Source organism: Rhamphochromis longiceps, linkage group LG20 (assembly GCF_057381845.1).
Source record: "Rhamphochromis longiceps isolate RC_006_pf linkage group LG20, R_longiceps_female_GT1.1, whole genome shotgun sequence".
NCBI classification, from domain to species: Eukaryota; Metazoa; Chordata; class Actinopteri; order Cichliformes; family Cichlidae; genus Rhamphochromis; species Rhamphochromis longiceps.
This window is the reverse complement of record NC_140576.1, coordinates 34,242,416-34,261,575: the sequence shown is the minus strand read 5'-3', so window position 1 is coordinate 34,261,575 and position 19,160 is coordinate 34,242,416. Positions and strand designations below refer to the sequence as shown.

At 43.4% G+C, this 19,160-nt stretch overlaps 2 protein-coding genes across 2 annotated transcripts in view; one reads left to right on the top strand and one right to left on the bottom strand.

The window, feature by feature from the left end:
• The first annotated feature begins 212 nt into the window (after positions 1–212).
• Positions 213–11,914, top strand: LOC146645778 (vasopressin V2 receptor-like). Its single transcript, XM_085394466.1, has 7 exons — positions 213–338; positions 4,652–4,926; positions 5,861–6,106; positions 6,487–6,633; positions 6,709–6,931; positions 9,811–10,032; positions 10,442–11,914. The coding sequence occupies exons 2-7, from the start codon at positions 4,657–4,659 to the stop codon at positions 10,621–10,623; spliced, it is 1,290 nt and encodes a 429-aa protein (XP_085250592.1). The 5' UTR covers positions 213–338; positions 4,652–4,656; the 3' UTR covers positions 10,624–11,914.
• Positions 11,915–12,162: 248 nt separating this feature from the next.
• LOC146645777 (monocarboxylate transporter 1-like) overlaps positions 12,163–19,160 on the bottom strand; it is a 31,117-nt gene continuing 24,119 nt past the window's right edge. Inside the window, exons 3-5 of the mRNA XM_085394465.1 lie at positions 15,437–15,580; positions 14,536–15,330; positions 12,163–14,397 (exon numbers count right to left, since the gene is read on the bottom strand). Of these exons, the coding sequence (XP_085250591.1) occupies positions 14,120–14,397; positions 14,536–15,330; positions 15,437–15,580 (1,217 nt within the window). The 3' untranslated portion in view covers positions 12,163–14,119. The remainder of the gene's footprint in view (positions 14,398–14,535; positions 15,331–15,436; positions 15,581–19,160) is intronic.

Here is a 19,160-nt window from a genome sequence, read left to right as displayed (position 1 = left end):
ACAGCCACATGTTTAATATCAATAATCAACAGGAAATCACATTAATTCGCAAACACTGCCCGGGCACTGCGTCCTTTCATCACCCTCTCTCACTCCTCCTCTTCTTCTTCCACGTTCATAAAATCCAGAAAGGCGAGAGAGAGAGAGAGAGGGATGTGCTAAAGAGGAGAGAGAGGAGAAACAGCAGAGCGAGTTGGCAGAGGTCACCATCAGTGTAATAAGCACACAAACGCACACAGACACATGCAGCAGACACAGCATGGATGCAGCTAGTGTGTGCAACAGCAGATCAGGTTGTCCTGGCTCCTACAGATGCTTCACGGGACGCTGAGGAGGAGGTGAGTCGGCTCCGTCTCCTCGTATTTCCCTATGATTTTCCTGTTTTTCATGAAAATGGGAAATTAAAATCTGTACAGATAGATGTTAATTTTAGTCACGCACTTTAAACCTCCTGTTTCATGCTCTTTAGGGTTGTTTTTTTTTAAATCAAAAGCGGTAGAGGATTGCAAAAAACGAGTAAACTGAATTGATTTTTAGCTTTACGGCTTCTGCAAAGCAAATTATGTGTAAAGCAGCAGGTGTCCAGCTTTCTAATAGGATTAAAGGAGCTGAACTCAGCTCCGTGGGCTGGAGGGAATTCTCTGTTCATCTCTAGTGCTTCCAACCTGACACCTCCGGCTGACTGGAAAATATTTTCTCCTCTTCCGACTGAAATTCATGATGTTCAAACTAAAGCTTAAAAAGAAAACAGAAAAGACTAAAGAAAACTGATGATTTTAGCTTTAGCTTTGCCATTTTTGCAAAGCAATAGGCAAATAACCTTCAATATAAAGCAGGCGTCTAGCCTTCGTCATCAGTCTCGGCTGTTCAGTTTATTTAAACAGATACTGGAGTGACTCCTGTATTTAGCTCCTGCGCAGACACCTCTGGCTGAATGAAAAATACTTTCTCACCTGCAGACTCTAACATTTACATCCTAAAGTGTTTCTTTCTGTCAGACTTGGCAATAATTTCAACAAAAACATAGAAAAAGAGGAAACACAAAAGAGATCTGATGACTTTTCTTTAGTTTTGACATTTAATTAGCATTTTGTGAATGAGTTTTAACTGCTGCAGTTTTTTATTATATAACTACTGGAGGATGAAGTTAAAAAATCTGTTAAAGTATATATCATATAATAAATTATTAATATTACTGTATCCATGCAAGGTTTTACTGTTGGAGTTCATTTAAATCATTTTCTGTCTGCTAATGATTGTTTTTTTTTTTTAAATCAATAATTTATCTGCTGATTCTTTTATTGTAAAAATTGGGATTAAATCAGAAACTCGGCCATGATTACCTCAAATGATTTTTAAAGCAGCTGCCAGTTCAGATGATTCACTGGCAAATCCCTTTAGCTGTTTTTGTACAAACTGAATTTAAAAAAGATGATGTTTAAAATGTAAACAAAACGGACTGCAATGATGTGCTAATGTCACAAACCCGCATTTTATTCACAATAGAGCACAGAAAACATATCAAATGTTTAATCTGAGAAATCTGACAGCATTTAAAAAAAAATCCTTTTTAAATTTGGTGACATTAACACATCTCAAAAATGTTGAGGCAGGTGTTTAAAAGGCTGGAAAAGTGGTACTTTTAACAACTGGAGAATCACTTTTCAAGTAATTAGGTAAAATGGCAACAACTAACATTGACTGTTTGATGTGAAAATAGCATCTTGGAGAGACAGAGTGGATCTATTTCTGAATAATGTTCATCAATGTAATATTGTGAAAACTCTGAATACTCATCATCTACAGTATGTGATATCATCAAAAAAATCTGAGAATCTCGAGAAATCTCTGTGCACAAAGGACGAGGTTGGCAGGTATGCCTGTGATGGACGGGTCTTCCGACAGCACTGCATTAAAAACAGACGTTATCACTGCATGGACTCTTCCAGGAATCATTGTGAACAGTTCACGGTGCCATCGACAAACGCAGTTATAAGCTCTAGCATGCAAATGACAATGAAGGTTTGACTGGATTTATATTTGATGACAGCTTGATTAAAGGCATTTAAAACGTGTGACATCCTCCTGCGACGAGCTGCTTTTTAGTAAGCAATCAGAAGCATGTTGCATTGTTATCCGCATACCAAAGTGTTTGACTCCAAACGTGGATGAACTTAGAACAACCTCATTAGGAGCTCAGATCATCAAAGTATGCGAGCAGTTTGCTGCGTTTAATCCAAATCCTGACCTAATTCAGTTTTGCCAACACAAGCAAACGCATCAGTTGACGAGCTCTGTGTAGACCAGGGGTTTCAAACTCCGGTCCTCGAGGGCCAGTGTCCTGCAACTTTTCCATGTGTCCCTGTTGCAACATACCTGAATACAATTAGTAGGCCATTAGCAAGACTATAGAACCTGACTGCATGCTGAGGTGAACATTCAGCCATTTGATTCATGTTACAGCAGCTCATGTGTGAATGAACATGATGCAATAAAAATACTTTGAGAAGTATATCTTTCCAAACACATTTACTTAAATTTACTTGAGTAGGGTTAGGGGTTGCCACTTCAGCATGCAGTCAAGTTCTATACTCTTGCTAATGACCTACTAATTTTATTCAGATGACACATGGAAAAGTTGCAGGACACTGGCCCTCGAGGACTGGAGTTTGAGCCCCTGGTGTACGGTGCGAACGTCCTTGGATGTTCCAGCATCAGTGTGCACTTCACGGGCAGTTTGGTGCCTCCTCAAACTTGGACTTGGATCTGATTTCATGACCAAGCAGGACATCTGTCTGATTTTGAATGCCATGTGTGGAGTTGCACCGGGAACTGAATTAGGACCTATAGACTTTCAAAAATGGATTAACAGTTCAAGATAAAACAGAACACTGGAGGCATATGGATGACATGACTCATGACCCAGGTGTGAGGTCATCATTATCCATGATGATCTACCCACTTCCAGCGAGTCAGTGGGTAGACCATGCTATAACCTCAACCAAGACGAAGCTTTCTTTTTCTACTGCCCAAAGAAATTTGTTGTCTGAGACTAAGAAGTGTTTTTATGTCTGCAAATGCTGCATGCATCTACTGATGTCTGTCACACTCACCTGACTACAGAAGCACTTAAAACAATGAAAACTATGCAGAAATGGGCCTGTAAAATCAGACTTGGCCAGAGGTTCTTAGGACACTTGAACAGCTCTTTGCACACTTGGATTTTGTAGGTCCAACTTTGCTTTGGGTTTGCTGGGAAGCTGCTTAGGTCTACCTTTACCAGCCACTTCCATGTAGGGTTTAGCAATAGTTCAGGAGAGGGGATTTATTCACATACAGAATAAATTAGACTGCCCCGGTGCTCAGAATCTACATCAGGGCTGCCCAATCCCAGTCCTCGAGAGCTACTATCCTGCAGCTTTTAGATGCATCCCTACTCCAACACAGCTGAATCAAATGAATGGCTTGTTATCAGGCCTTTGCCAAACACGATGGCATGCTGAAGAGGTAATCAAACCATTTGATTCAGCTGTGTTGGAGTAGGGATGCATCTAAAAGCTGCAGGACAGTAGCTCTCGAGGACCGGGATTGGGCAGCCCTGATCTACATGATATGTGCTGGTGGTGATGAAGATGGCAAAGGAGGATTGGATAAGGAGGAAGCAAGTCAGAAAGGCAAATAACAGAAGAGCCCGGAGCTTTAAACCGCAAAGAAGAGAGGCTGATTGGGTAAAAGGAGGAAAAGAGAATGATTGGCCTACAGTAATGATGTTGATACTGAGTTTGATGGGAAAGAGGAAGTGATGTAAAGAATAGAGTAGCAGCCTGAACGCCAAGGAAAATCAAACAGATTAGCTCTTTATTGAATAAATGCATAAACTTCATAAATGATTAAAAAAAAAACCTGTTTTGGACGTTATTTAGATTAGTGATTATTTCAAATAAATACTCAAAGAATTTGGGGAAAATGGGTGTAATGAGTACAATAACTGAAAGAATGGGAAAAAAGAAAAAAGAAACAAACAGTGCATCTGACAGAAAAAGAAAGGGAACATTTTCAAATGTTTTTATAGGATCTTATACAACAGTGCCATTTGTCTGGCCCATTTGGGATCAAATTGGTCTTTTTGTGTCCCGTGAACTAAAAAGAGATCAACACTTCTTCCCTAAACAAACAAATAAAGGGGTGGAGGGCTTCAAGAATCACAAACAAAGACACTCGGCAGTTTTTACAGTTCAGTGCACGCACGCAGACACAATCATAGAGCCCACAGGGCTCATCAGACCAAATGTGAAGGCAGTAATGAAGTCCTGTTGTTTGGCCAGTCTCCAGTGAACATCATTACAAACTTACGGGCAGTTAGGGATTTCCCCAAAACTGCACCTGATTCTAAGAATTTAACAATAAACTTTTTATAGTGACTGAAAATACATCAAATTAAGAAAAAATTGAATAAATAAATAGATTTTAAATTAACTTGAGTGCTGTACTTCAACCCCCTTTTGAGGTGCTTGTATTAAACTTTCTAAAACGTAATAATAATCACCTGTATACAAAAGATGGACCAGGAAAGATTAACGTTTGTTTCACAGTTTTCCTTCATAACGATGTCATCGTCTTGTCTTTCTGTGGTGTTCCTCTCCTGTCCCAGCCAGCATGTCCGTTTCTGTGATAACAGACACGTATACGTCCATCGACCGGCCGGCGGTCTCTGAGACCCCCACCGGTGCTAATGCTACAGAGCGGGAACGAGACGCCCTGCTGGCCGTGGCCGAGGTGGTGGTGCTGGCGGTCATCTTAGTGATGGCGTTACTTGGCAACGGGCTGGTCCTGGTGGTGTTGCTAAGACGAAGGCGACACCACAACCCCCTGCACCAGTTCATGCTGAACCTTTGTGTGGCTGACCTGGTGGTGGCGCTGTTCCAGGTAGCAAACACTCATTCACGTTGTGGGTTATATGTGTGTTATACAGGTGTGTAATTGTAGTATTATCTGAAAATATGTGCAGATACAATAATCTGGAAATGTGATCTTTTTTTTACAGTTTGTAAACAAATACATAAATCTGGAAAAAGACAAACACACTGAAGTCAGCAAATGTCTTCACAGGTTTCCAAATATGCACACCTACATGTAAATGTGAACTAAACTGGGGTAAAAGTGCACATGAATCTATTATGTGGGGCGACCGTGGCTCAGGGGGTTGGGAAGCGTATCTGTAACTGGAAGGTCGCCGGTTTGATCCCCGGGCTCTCTGTCCTGGTGGTTGTGTCCTTGGGCAAGACACTTTACCCTACCGCCTACTGGTGTTGGCCAGAGGGGCCGATGGCGCGATATGGCAGCCCCGCCTCTGTCAGTCTACCCCAGGGCAGCTGTGGCTACAACCGTAGCTTGCCTCCACCAGTGTGTGAATGCGAGAGTGAATGAATAGTGTAAAGCGCTTTGGGTGCCTTGAAAAGCGCTATATAAATCCAATCCATTATCATTATTATGTGCACAAATACTTGTAATTTTTCATTGATTTTTTTTTTTTTTTTTTGGTGTTTTTTGTATTTTGTACACAAATTTGAGATTTTAAATGTACATGCAAATTCAGAAAAGTGCACAGAAGTCTTTCAGTTTTTGCATTAATCTGTAAATTTGAACTGGAATATGTAAATGTGCTCTGGGATTTATGAATGAGCACACTAATCTGTACCTCGAGATTTTTAATATGCACAAATGTCTGTGTGTGTTTGTGTGCATGTGTGTGTGCATAAAATTTGTGCATCATATACCACAACTCTCCACAGAGAAAATATATTGCGACATGTTACTTCAAAAGCATATATCCTTCCTCCCTCTCCTCTTCCTCTCTGAGGTGTTGCCCCAGCTCGTGTGGGACGCTAAGGGACGCTTTCCTGGTCCTGACTTCTTATGTCGCCTGGTGAAGTACCTTCAGGTTCTTGGAATGTTTGCCTCCTCCTACATCATCGTGGCCATGACAGTGGATCGCCACTATGCTATCTGCTGCCCCCTGCAGGCACATCGCAGCGGGGCCACGAAGCGCTGGAACAGCTTCATCGTGCTGGCCTGGGTACTGTCGCTGCTGCTCAGCCTGCCACAGGTATGCCAAAGAGGCTGGCCACAGATCTGCTCCTGAGATGCATAACTTAGGTTCTGATTACCGTTAGGCTCTTAAAATTAACATTAAAAAGAGAAGAAAACAAGGTGATAGTCAAAGAAAGGACAGGGGCATCATTCTGGTCTTAAGCTGTTACTTTAAAGGCCTATCATCAAATTCACATATGTTTGCCTTTAACTTTGAAGATAAACAGAGGTAGTGTCCCATTTTGTCACATTTCCAACCAACACTTTTATCACGTTAAAACACGAAGTCGTAAATAAGCACCGTGCCAATTAAAATCTTATAGAAGAGAGCACAAACACAAAATCAGACTGTTTGCTGTTTCCATCATCTCCACTCATCTCTTTGCTGGTTTGCAGGTCTTTATCTTTTCCCGTTCTGAGTTGGCTCCAGGTGTGTATGAATGTTGGGGCAATTTTGCCGAGTCCTGGGGCCTCAAAGCCTACGTGACGTGGATGACGCTAGCCATCTTCATCCTCCCCGTTCTGATCATCACCATCTGCCAGGTAGAACAGAGAGAACCAGAAGACAAGATGCTTCTGGAAACAAAAATTTACCCTCTCTCGTCTTTCTTCCTTTAGGTGCGAATCTTCAAGGAGATTCATAACAATCTGTACCTGAAATCAGACTGCCGCCTGTCCCCCGCTGCTCTCCCTCAATTAAGAAAAGAAACCCAGAGAGGAAAAAGAGGAGGAGGAGAAGGAAAGTCTAATGTCCCCTTCTATGTTTCCCCCCTCGTGTACAACAACCCTGGAAATGACTGCAGTTTGGACCCTGTGTCCACCTATCAGCACCTCCCGATGGGTGATCATTCTTGGACTCTACAGTAGCTTTGCATGATTCAATAATGATAATAATGCTTATTTATCCTACACTGAGCCTTGAGATGGACGTATCTATAAGCCTTAAACCTGCAATAGTTTATAATGGCCAGCAGGGGTCGACTGCTGTAGTTGGTAAAGGACAACAGTCTGTAAAGAAGCTTATGGAGAAACAACCCTCATGCTAACTCATGTTTCCTGATTAGTTTAGGCGCTCAGTCACAGCTCTGCAGTCCTGTTGAAATCAACATGATGTTCATTTGGTAAATTATGGTCCTCACTGGTCTGCAGACAGTTAATTATGTATATGAATTATGGAGTGTTTTACCACATGACTGGCACGTCACCACCTAAGAATGTGCACTGTTCTTCAGTTTCTCAGTCAGCAGTTATGAATAGAATAGAATAGAATAGAATAGAATAGAATAGCCTTTATTGTCATTGTACAGAGTACAACGAAATTGGAGTGCCACTCCCTTGGTGCAAGTTTCAATAATAAATATAAATGTAAAATATAAAAAGTACAAAAAAAAACAATCGTAAGTACTCAAACAATAGTATGTACAATATATACAGGATAGCAGCATTAATATAATGACAGTATGAATAGCAGCATTAATATAATGACAGTGACGGTATGGAATAGGTTCAATTGTTTTAGTGCTTATTTACTACGGTGATAGCTCTGGGAAAGAAGCTATCCCTGAATCTGTTTGTCCTGGTTTTATGTGACCTGTACCGTCGGCCTGACGGTAATAGTTCAAACAGTTGGTTGCTGGGGTGAGAGTGGTCCTTGATGATATTGCCAGCTCTGCTGAGGTACCGAGAGTTTGCAGTGACCTCCAGGCTGGGCAGAGAGCAGCCAGTGATCTTCTGGGCTGTGTTGATGACCCTCTGCAGTACTTTCCTGTCTGCAGCTGAGCACCCTGCATACCATGTTGTTATGCCGTACGTTAGGATGTTCTCTATGGTGGCTCTGTAAAATGTCACCAGCAGCCTCTCCTCCAGGTTGTTCCTCCTGAGCACTCTCAGAAAGTGGAGACGCTGCTGGGCCTTTTTAACCACCGCTGTAGTATTTGCAGTCCAGGAGAGGTCATCAGATATCTGCACGCCCAGAAACCTCATGGAGTGTACCCTCTCCACACAGCTCCCGTGAATGTAAAGTGGGGCCGGGTCTGCTCTGCCCTTCCTGAAGTCCAAGATAAGTTCTTTAGTTTTCGTGGTGTTCAGTTGGAGGTTGTTAACTGAACACCACTCAGTCAGTCTGTTGACCTCATCTCTGTAGTCCGACTCATCCCCCCTTGAGATGAGTCCAACCACTGTGGTGTCATCCGCGAACTTTATGATGGTGTTTGAGAGATGGGTAGGGGAGCAGTCGGATGTGTAGAGCGTAAACAGGAGGGGACTCAAAACACATCCTTGTGGAGACCCGGTGCTGAGTGTGATGGTGCTGGACCGGTGGGGGCCGAGTCTGACAGACTGTGGTCTATTTGTCAGGAAGTCCTTGATCCAGAGGCAGATGGGGGTGGAGAGTCCCAGGTGAGACAGTTTCTGGACCAGGATCTCCGGGATGATATGATTGAATGCTGAGCTGAAGTCCAGAAAGAGCATTCTCACATAGCTTCCTCGGTGCTCCAGGTGACTCAGCGCAGTGTGGAGCGCTATGGTGATAGCGTCCTCGGTGGAACGATTTGTCCTGTAGGCAAATTGGTGGGGGTCCAGAGTGGGAGGCAGACCGGCCCTGATGTGCTGACAGACCAGTCTCTCAAAGCACTTCATCACTACAGGCGTAACTGCAACAGGCCTGTAGTCATTTGGGCTGGCCACAGCTGTCTTCTTGGTGATGGGGATGATGGTGGAGGTTTTGAGGCAGGGCGGGACGGTGTTTGATGACAAGGAAAGGTTGAAGATTTTAGTGAAGACTCCGGTCAGTTCGTCAGCACATGCTCTGAGAACCTTTCCATGTATTCCATCAGGACCTGCCGCCTTCCTGGGATTCACTGACCTTAGAACACACCTCACTTGGTGCTCCCTAAGTGTTAGTGTGCCAGTGCTGGGGGCGGGTGGAAGTGGTGTGGCAGCTGAGGGCCTGGTCGTCTCAAATCGGGCGAAGAAATGGTTTAGATCCTCAGCCAGTGAGGCATCAGTCCTAGATGTTGCCTGGTTATTGCTTCTGTAGTTGGTAATGTGATTGATCCCCTGCCACATTTTTCTGGGGTCGTTGTCAGCAAAGTGATCTTCAATCCTCCTCCTATAGGCAGCCTTAGCTTTCCTGATGCCTCTACTCAGGTCTGCCCTGGCCGCCCTATACGCAGCCCTGTCCCCTGACTTGAAGGCAGTGTTGCGGCTTTTTAGGAGGGATTGCACTTCGCTATTCATCCAGGGTTTTTGATTTGGAAACACCCTGACCCTTTTGTTGACGGTGACATTGTCAACACAGTTCCTGATGTACGAGAGTACAGTGTCCGTGTACTCCTGGAGGTTGTGGCTGGAGAATAAATCCCATACAGTTGTTGAGAAGCAGTCCTGCAGTTGAGAAAGGGCATGGTTGACATGTTGGTGCTGCTCAGGTAAACTAAACTTTCCATAAAAACTCTTCACCCATTTCTGATCATGCTTCAGGCACTTGACTTATTGCAGTCTTACTCCTAAAGCAATGTGGTGGTAGAAGGTGACTAAGATCTGGAGTATGCTCCTCATCTCATGCCTGAAATTAGCTAATATGTGCTTTTACTACAATCAAAAAGTTATATATAAAAAATTAATAAATAAAAATGTAACCATATTTATGGTCTTAACTCATGAAATGAGGAAATTCAGGGAGAGTGAGCGTCACAGGAATGTTTTTGTCCTCCTCGTCAGCTCAGCTGCAAGCCGGCGTCCCACCAGATCCAACAACGCCCTCTGCTGCCTGCTCACCACACCCCACCAAACTGCCTCCTGTCAGAGGTGGAGAGGTAACAGCAGCCATGTCAAAAACGGTGAGGATGACGCTGGTCATTGTGCTTGTGTACTCGCTCTGCTGGGCCCCGTTCTTCAGCGTCCAGCTCTGGGCCGCCTGGGACCCTGACCCACCTCAGAACGGTACACACACACACACACACACACACACACACACACAGTCCTGCCAGACCAACTTGATGTAATTTTAAGGATTTTTTTTGTTCTCTACATCCCTAAAAAAAAATTTAATAACTTTACATAAATACCTTTAACCCAATTTAAATGGAGCAGTAATCTGTCAGGGTGTTTCTCCGCCTCTCATCCTGTGACAGCTGGTGCAGGGTCCAAACTGTACAACACAAAGATGCCTTAGACATGAAGTCATTGTGTTAACTTTAAAACTCTCTAATAAACTTTTATATACAAGACTACAATAAGTACCTCTGGGCTACCAAAGATACCACCCTGAAGCAGAGTTTGACTTGATGGCCTGATCTGCAGTCCCCTGTGCCATTTACGGACCTCCTCCTCCTCCTGTGTGTGTACACAGGTGTAGCGTTTACCCTGCTGATGCTGTTGGCCAGTCTAAACTCCTGCACCAACCCCTGGATCTACTCCGCCTTCTCCAGCAGCGTCTCCCCGGAGCTTCGTCTGCTGCTTCACTGTCGGCCGCACACTCGGCGCCGAGCTTCCGAAACAAACGACTCCACCATCACGCACACCTCCAACTGAACACTGGACACGATGAAGGGCAACTCCCTCTCAGTGGCACAGCTGAGTCGGCTGATGTTTAAGGAAATATTAGTTGAACTTTTAAAATGAGACCCGAGTGAACCTATGTGAAGGGGCGCTGAAAATGAACAGGGGTGAGTGGAGCGAGGATTTTTATTACAATAGAAATATGTGGAAAAAAATTCTAAAACAAAAATGTAACTGTGTGTATTGCCTTAGCCATGAAAAACACAATAACTACATTATTGGGCTTCGGCACTGCAGAGCTCCATCACTCACACACCCTCCATGACACCATGGAAACCACGAGTCTCTCCAAAGACTACAAAAATCCATCTTCCAGCACCTGTGAGGCTCATTTCTGGGTCGTGTTTGTTAAATCTGAATGTTAGAGCTATGCACTCATTCCATTTCATTAGGTACACCAGTGCAAATTCTTAAATCAGCCAATCAAATAACTTTGTCTGCACGACTGAAAGCACCATGTTGAGACAACCAGCTGAAGTTCAAACCGAGAATCACAACAAGTAATTTAAGTGATTTTGGAAAAGGTGTGATTGTTGGTGCCAGACAGGCTGGTCTTTCAGAAACTGTTGATCTGCTGGGATTTCCACACACACACAACCATCTCTGGAGTTTACAGAGCTGTTAAGAAAGAGAACATATCCAGTGAGCAGTGATTCTCTGGGTGGAAAAAAGCAAAACTATACAATAACTCATAACTCCTGGCTATAACCAAAGTATGTAAAAGTAAAAGAGGCAAAAGAGCATCTTTAAATGCACAACATGTTAAGCCTTACAGCAGATGGGCTGCAGCAGCAGATAAGCACGCTGGGTGCCCCTCCTCTCAGCTAAGAACAGGAAACTGAGACTCTAATTTACACATGCTCTCCAAAATTGGATAATGGAAAATTAGAAAAACATTCACATGGTAGGGGTCAGAATTTGGAGTGAACGAGCACGAATCCATCCCACCTTACACCAGCAGGCCGAGCTGCTGGTGTGGAGGATATATTCTGGCATACCTTTTGCCACGTGGCACCAAATGAGCGTGGTTTAAACACCGCAGAATACACACAGATTGGTGCTGTCCGACCCTTCTATGTCTGATGGTTGCATCCAGCAGGATAACACATCATAGAACTCAAATCATCTGAAACTGGTTTCTTGGATTTGTATGTCCCCCTTGATCTCAAGCCAACAGATAACAGATGTGCCATGAAGAATCAAGGAAGTCTAACCCTGTACTAGCAAGGTGTACCTAATGAAATGTCCAGCGAGTGTGAATTTGTCATCGAGTTTCACGTTTCTCTCTCGTCAAGCTTCTGTAAGTATTTGCTTGCTGTGGTAGCTTCAGGTATATAGAGATGCCTCCTTTTCAGGATTTGAGTGCAAGAATTTAAGTTTTATATAAAAATGTTAGACATGTGTAATGACTGTAAATACAGTTTTTCTGCTAATTTTGGAAAAAAAAAAGCTTTATTTTTAAGTTACAGAATCAATACAACAGGTTTCATTTTAAAAACTGTTTATTCTCAACACTCAAAATAATAAGAACACACATAAAAAAAATCCACAGCAACTAAAAGAAAAAATATTACAGAAACTAAAGTTTTGTCCGCTTTATAAAAACACTAAAAAAGGCGACTATTATAATACCGTTTTAAAACCCAGTTTAAATGAAACAGTATCACCTCCTTTCAGTGTGTCACTTCACAAAACGCTCATCCTGAAAGTAGAACAACTTTAAATTTGAAATGACCATAATTCAGAAAATAAAACCTAGAATAACAGTTTATCGATTACCAACAAGTTCATGAAGGTCAGTTTTTTTGTTTTTATTTATTTTTTAACGGAGAAAAAAAATCAGGGTTTGGAGCAGTCGAATGTGGCCGTACCGATGCAGCAGATGCTCTTTCCCCTGAAAAATGAACCTGTTGAACAGGTGGATACTTCAGCGAGGAGAGAGACCAGTTTCCCCATTGGTACCAGTAGTACCTTTACAAAAATACACATGAAGAAACAAATTCACACTTTGTAATTAATCACTTTGAATACTAACATTTGGTCATATTTAGTCACCAAAATACATAATAACATAATAAGTATCCATTCCTACTGAAAGGGAAACGTAAAATCTGTCGCCCAATCGGAAGCTTTCCTCTGTGAGGAAGGAAATGCTCGGGCGACCGTGGAAACGTCTCATGTGGGCAGGGACTTTATCCGATTCTAAAGCTGGTCATGTGCAATATTTCTGTTACTCTCAACGTGATGAAAACAAAGATGATAACCGTGTTAGTCCCTCTCCCAACACGTTCTCAGCTTTCAGCCCCGTTAATTCACCCGGTTAAATCTGTCCTCCTGATATGAGTAATTCTGTACACTTCACAAACTGACTGAACTTACAATGAACCTCGTTAGATTGTCGTTTCCTGAAAGCTAAAATATTTTACTTTTTTTGTAGGATTTGTAGAAACTGAACTAAACCGTTTTCACTATTCAAATACCACAAATGTGCTGTTCTGCGCCCCAAAAATTACATTAAAAAAAAAAACATTTTTGTAACAATGTTCAGAGCACACAGAAGCCACCCAACCATCCATCTACTCCGCACAGCTTCACCCCCTCACACGCACCAACGTGTGGTGCCGTTTATTACCCAACCCAGCCTGCAGCTCACGTGGTGGATGCATCAGCAGGGTTGGAGCCCGTCTGTGTGACCTGTTCCGATGATGTTCATAATCTTCATCAGTTCAATAAAAGATCAGAGCTGCTCTGAAATTCCACATTTCTGCCTCCATACCTGCATCCTGACCTAGTTTCATACCGCTCAGAAGATTCCTACATTACAGCTTCCTGATTTTCCACAAACAGGAAAACTGATATTTGTTATTCTACATTCCTAAAATGTTAAAAAGAAGAACCTTAACTTTTCCCTGTGTTGTAGTGAACTACTTTTTACCCCATATTTTTTTAATTAATTAAAAAAAAATCCTAACTAATATTATGATTAACAATGTGGATGCGAGCGCTTACATCCAGCCCTTGAGCAGTGAAGTGATTGTGCAGAACACGAGGGAGAAATTTCTGTATTGTAACATGTATGGTGACTTATTAAAAAAAAAAAGTTAAAAAGTGTGCGCACGAGGCCCTGAACCTTTGTGACAGCTTGAGACCCTGAGACAAAGTCCTCGTTACTTTCCGGGATGGTTACAGTCACTCAGTCGGCTGTGCGTCTATCTGGTGTTTATGCAAGCAGCACCGCCTGGAACGCTCTCAGTTCACCAAAAAGGCACGTCAAAGACCAAAAACCGGAGGTCTGAATGAGGCCGAGCGCAGATTCACATCAGCGTCACCGCAGCAGGCCTCTGGTTTTAATCATGGAGCGGTTTCTATGGCTTCAGGGTGGTGTAAAAAGGGATTATTCTCTATAAAGATGCTGTGTGGTTGTAACTGCAGCTCTCGTGCGTGTTCATTTCTTCCCAAGTTTGTCCGTTTACACTGTGTCCTCATCCATCCTGGAGACTTCGTCCATTGTGACAGCTGCTGGTACGCCATCCTCGCTCGATTTTGCCGGAGAAGAAGGCGGCAGCATGGCAGCACGCTCCGCTTTGGGCTCCTCCCTCTCTTTTTGCTCCTCCGCTTTCTTTTCTCGGTCTAACATGTGGTAGTTGATGCCCATTCCCACAAAGAGGAAGATGCTTCCTATAATGAGGACGATGCCGCAGGTGATGTAGGTGAAGTCATAGTGTTGGTAGTAGTTATAGAAGCTGCCTGGAGGTGGGCAAAAGAAAGGAGATTCAGATTTTATGATCTGCGTCAACATTTTAACAATTATTACACCGATAATCTTTGACATCAAGTTTTATAACAGCCCAAATCTCCACCCTCCCTCTCCCTGGGATGTCTTACCTGTCAGTGGTGGGCCCAACAGCACCGGCCCACACTCCACGATGGTGACCAAACCCACAGCTGAAGAAAACCTCTGAGCCCCCACCAGGTCCATCAGCGTCTCAAACAGCACAGAACTCAGCCAGCCAAAACCAAAGCCAAAGAAGATAGCGTAGATCACAAATCCCGAGTAGTCTTTTGAAATCGGCGCCAGCACGTGACACACACCGTTGTACAGGACGGATGCAGCAAAGTAGTACTGGATCCTGGGCCGGACCCATTTGGTGTTCGCCAGAAAGCCCATTGAGGGCCGAGCAAACATGTCGATGAACGCCAGCACTGACAGAAGGAAGGCCGCCTTTTCTTTGCTGATGTCCTTACTCTTGGCGTAATTGGAGAGGAAGACGAGCGGAGAAAAGAGACCAAAGAACATGACGAAGTTGCCCAGCAGGTAGAGCAGGAAGCCGCGGTGCTTGAAGAGCGTCAAGTCGATGAAGGAGTTGATTTTCTGCAGCACCGTCCTCTTGGGCTGAGGCTGCCCTGCTTCCACCGCCTCCACTTTGGGCGGCTGAGGTTTGGGGCCGATGGGACGCATTAGCGAGCCGGCCACGCAGCAGTTGAGCAGGAGTCCACCGAGGATGAGGAAGCTGCCTCTCCACCCAAACTCATCGTACAGCCAGGAGTTGAAGGGAGCCAAGGTCGACAGAAACACGGGGCTGCCCGCCATGGCGAGGCCGTTGGCGATGGGCCGGCGCTTGTAGAAGTATTTACCGATCATAGTGAGCGCCGGATTCAAGTTGAAGGCCAGACCCAAACCTGGAAACGAGGGCACAGAAATAACATTAACAAGAAAACAAAACTCAGCCATCAAAAGAAAGTGTCATTTTGAGGATTTACTCAAGAAAACTGATGAAAAACAAACCTCCAATTACTCCAATGAAGAAGTACAGCTGCTGCACCGTGTTGCAAAAAGAAGCTGCAACCAGACCAGACCCTGACAGACAACCGCCGAGGATGATGATCGGTCGGCTGCCGAATTTATTCACGAGGATGCTGCTGATTGGACCTGGAGAGGAACAAGAGAACGGTAAGAAAGAGAACCATCACCAAGTAGAGTGATAGAAGAACAGAGTTAAATATTTAAAGTACATCTGTGGCCAATATTTTGCAGCCAGCACAGCAGGGAGGACTAACAAGCTGGTTCAGCAATTTCCCATTTTTCACCAAAGAAGAAGAATATACACTTTTTGATCCGTGCCAGTTTAATTCCACCCAGTTTTTGAGCTTAAGTACAAATTTTCTTTTCTTCTACCATGTCAGAACTAACTACGGTATTTTCCTTCTTTTATTTATTTATACATACATACATGAGATTTAATCTTTGGTTTAAATAAAATGAGGTACTTAAGATGTCTCCTTGAGTTGCTATTAGGATTATTAGGAATTCCACCTTTTTATGCCGCACTGAAAACAACTTGAAACCATTTCATGATAAAAAACCAGCAGGAAACTGAAAATCTGTTTACTGATATTTTAACTCGTGTTTAATACGATTAAATCCCCTTTAAATCAATTAGAATGACCAGAAGCCAGATAATTGGCAGAAGTTAATCTAATTTATATTTGTTGAGCTCCTGACATGAAATACTACTTTTAATAACTGTGTGACGGACTGCCTCTGGTAACACCACCCACTCAAACATGTGTCTCAAGTTTATGCCACATCTACACCATCAAAGAGTAAATACTCAAAAAAAAAATGTGTAAATTAAATTTAGGGCATCTTACAGACATGGATTCAATGCTTTTAAGACCTTAAGAATTACAGACAGACTGGAGAGCAGATTCACCAACAGGTGGTGCTATGACAGCACAAATGAAAAACTGGGACAATGCTTGCATAACGGCAAGAGTTATAAGATGTTCACTAGAGAAAGAGGGGAGGAAGGAGTGAGACGGGAAAGAAATGGGTGAGGAGGAGGAGAAGGGAGCCAGGCAGAGGAGGCCCACGTGTCTCCGCCTGCCTGCCAGGCTCGCTATGAATGGGCCTTCACATGGATCCAGGCTGACAGTGAACACTGGCTCTGCTGGATACGAATACAAACTGAAGGCCTGCACATGAGCCTACAGTTACTGCTCGTACAGCATTTTGTTTTCTATAATGTAAACCAAATATCTTTGGGGTTTACACCAGTCAGGAGAAAGATAAGATTAATGGTGACCAATTACAAATTAGAAACATTTCCAAGTTTCCACTCACATCTGGTCTGACTCCCAGTGAAGACTAAAGTGCAGTTTCGCCACTTGTGCGTTTTCCCTTGGGTTCATTTCATTATTAAAGGTGTGAGAGGTGCATTTAAGTCGACCCTTATGTACCAACCATGACTCAGTCGTTTCCCCTCACACTTCAGGTACAGCATTAGTTAACTTAATTCTGGTATTAGCTCCCTGAAGTAAGACATTTCTGAAAGCTGCATGGTCAAAGTGGTGCATCTTGGTTTCAAAACCAGCACATCCTTTACATCTGTGAGGCTGACTAACACAAGGACAGTGAGCTTTTTCAACCCCAAAGGAGCTGGTTGGCTCCTCCTTCCTAAGGAGGGACGGACACTGAAAGACAGCCATCACGGCTGATTAGGGATAAACATCAGGATAGTCATGGCTCATCAATAGGGAACCTAAGGTGACTCCACAGCTTCCCAACCAGACATTTATCACAACGTGTTCCACAGCAATATTTTTGAAATCCTGCAGTCATCAATAAATAATTTGTAATCATGTCCAACAATAAGCTCCAAGAGGACAGAGAGAGGAGGACAAAAATAGAGTCTTTAAATATTCATGATTTTAGAAGACTCAAAGACTCAAGTGCACTTAGCCAGCAGCCATTTCCATTTCACTCGGCCTGGGTCCTTCACGTAGACCACGGTGGCTTTGCCCTTCAAACTGGGCAGAAGGCCACAAAGACCGAGGGCGCTCTGGCTGCACGAGCACTTACTCATGCACCGTCTAAATACCTCTGTCTCGGACAGCTCGCTTCTGTGTTGTGTCTGTCCCTGACTGAGGGTCTGACCGGCTGGCACAAAGCCCAAGCTGGGCAGGCTGCCATGTTCAGGGTGGTGGGTTTCCACGTTCGAGTCAAACGGGTAAAGTCGTGCTGTGCTTAAAACAAAGACTTGTGCCTGCTGTCAGAGCTTGTTGGAGCTTCACGGTAAACTGAAGTGAAACTGCACAAAGACAGGAATAAGTACAAACCCTCAGCACACAGGCTGCACATAAACAACTCCTGACAGTGTTTGCTGGCAAAGCACAGAGAGCAGTGTTCTCAGATATTATATAAATGATCCCTTCTCCCCCTCCTTCATTTGCTCCCTTTCTCCCTGTGACACCACAAAGACTTGTCCTCATCTCCACTCTGACACAGCATCCACAAGCAGAGAGCAGTCAGGTGTGCAAGCATCTAATTTTAGCACCGACCCTTCTGCTTCAGTCCAGGACTAGATTTATTTAAATAAAAGCATCCCAATAACAGAGCGCTAGCATGTCTTAATTTCATTTGTTTCATTAAACAACGACTGATCAGACTCCGTGGCAAAAAGAAAACTGCAGAAGAAACAGCTGATTGGATTTGCCCCAACAGTTCTACTGCATCACATTTCTCCACCAGCCACATTACTCACAAATCAACGTCCCTCCATCTGGCCTGCATTAAATGAATCCTTTTTTTTTTTTAAATAAATAAATTGTTTTAAAGCTCAGTATGACCATCACATTCAAAACATCTACAACAACTTGATTCAGGCAGAAGAAGAACTGAGGAGTTGCTCCAAAGCTCACTATAAGCTAAATCGGTTTTATTTATGACACTGACTCATGCAAAACTACTCTAGGCCAAAGCTAAAAATATACAGACAATCTGGCAATGAAACTGCCGTTTCAGTGCATATTTTATCACTCATTGTTCAATGCTCATCCGAAGCCACAGCACAAGCAGGGTTTGTAACAGAAAAACACTCATTTTCTAACACTGGAAGCCAATATGAATGAATGCAAGAGAAAAACAAAACAAATTGCCAGCAGTGTCAACAGGAATAAAAATGGACAATAAAACATTGTTTGTGTTTGGTGACCAAAAGTGAACTTCAAACTCTTTTTGCTCTAAAACATCAAGACACTAAAGAGCCTCTGCTCTTAGTGCAGCACAATAAGCACCAATTCCCACTCATCCCTTCTTCAGACACAGGCTCTTTTTCCTCCTACTGACTCAGAAAAGTCCTTAGATCACAAGATAAGTCAGAAAGAGACGTCCTGTATCCGTGCGCCTACTCATCATGAGGTTTGTGACCGGAATTACACACGGGCCACATAAAAAGCCCCCTTTCCCCACCCCGCCACCTAAAATCCTGGAATTCCTGACGACAAAGTTAGCGAACGTGTTTTTGTTTGCAGCTCCGCTACACGTCTAAAGCTGTAAGGATTACAAAAATCAGGATCAATAATCCTCTTGCCTGGGTTTCCCAAACTGCTTCTGCCAAACAATTGTATGCAAACTTTTCCTGTATTAATATATGCATTTGTTGTTTTTATAAAAATCAGATGGCTTTCTTTAAAGGGACCCAATTCTACAGCTCTACAAAGAGCACTTC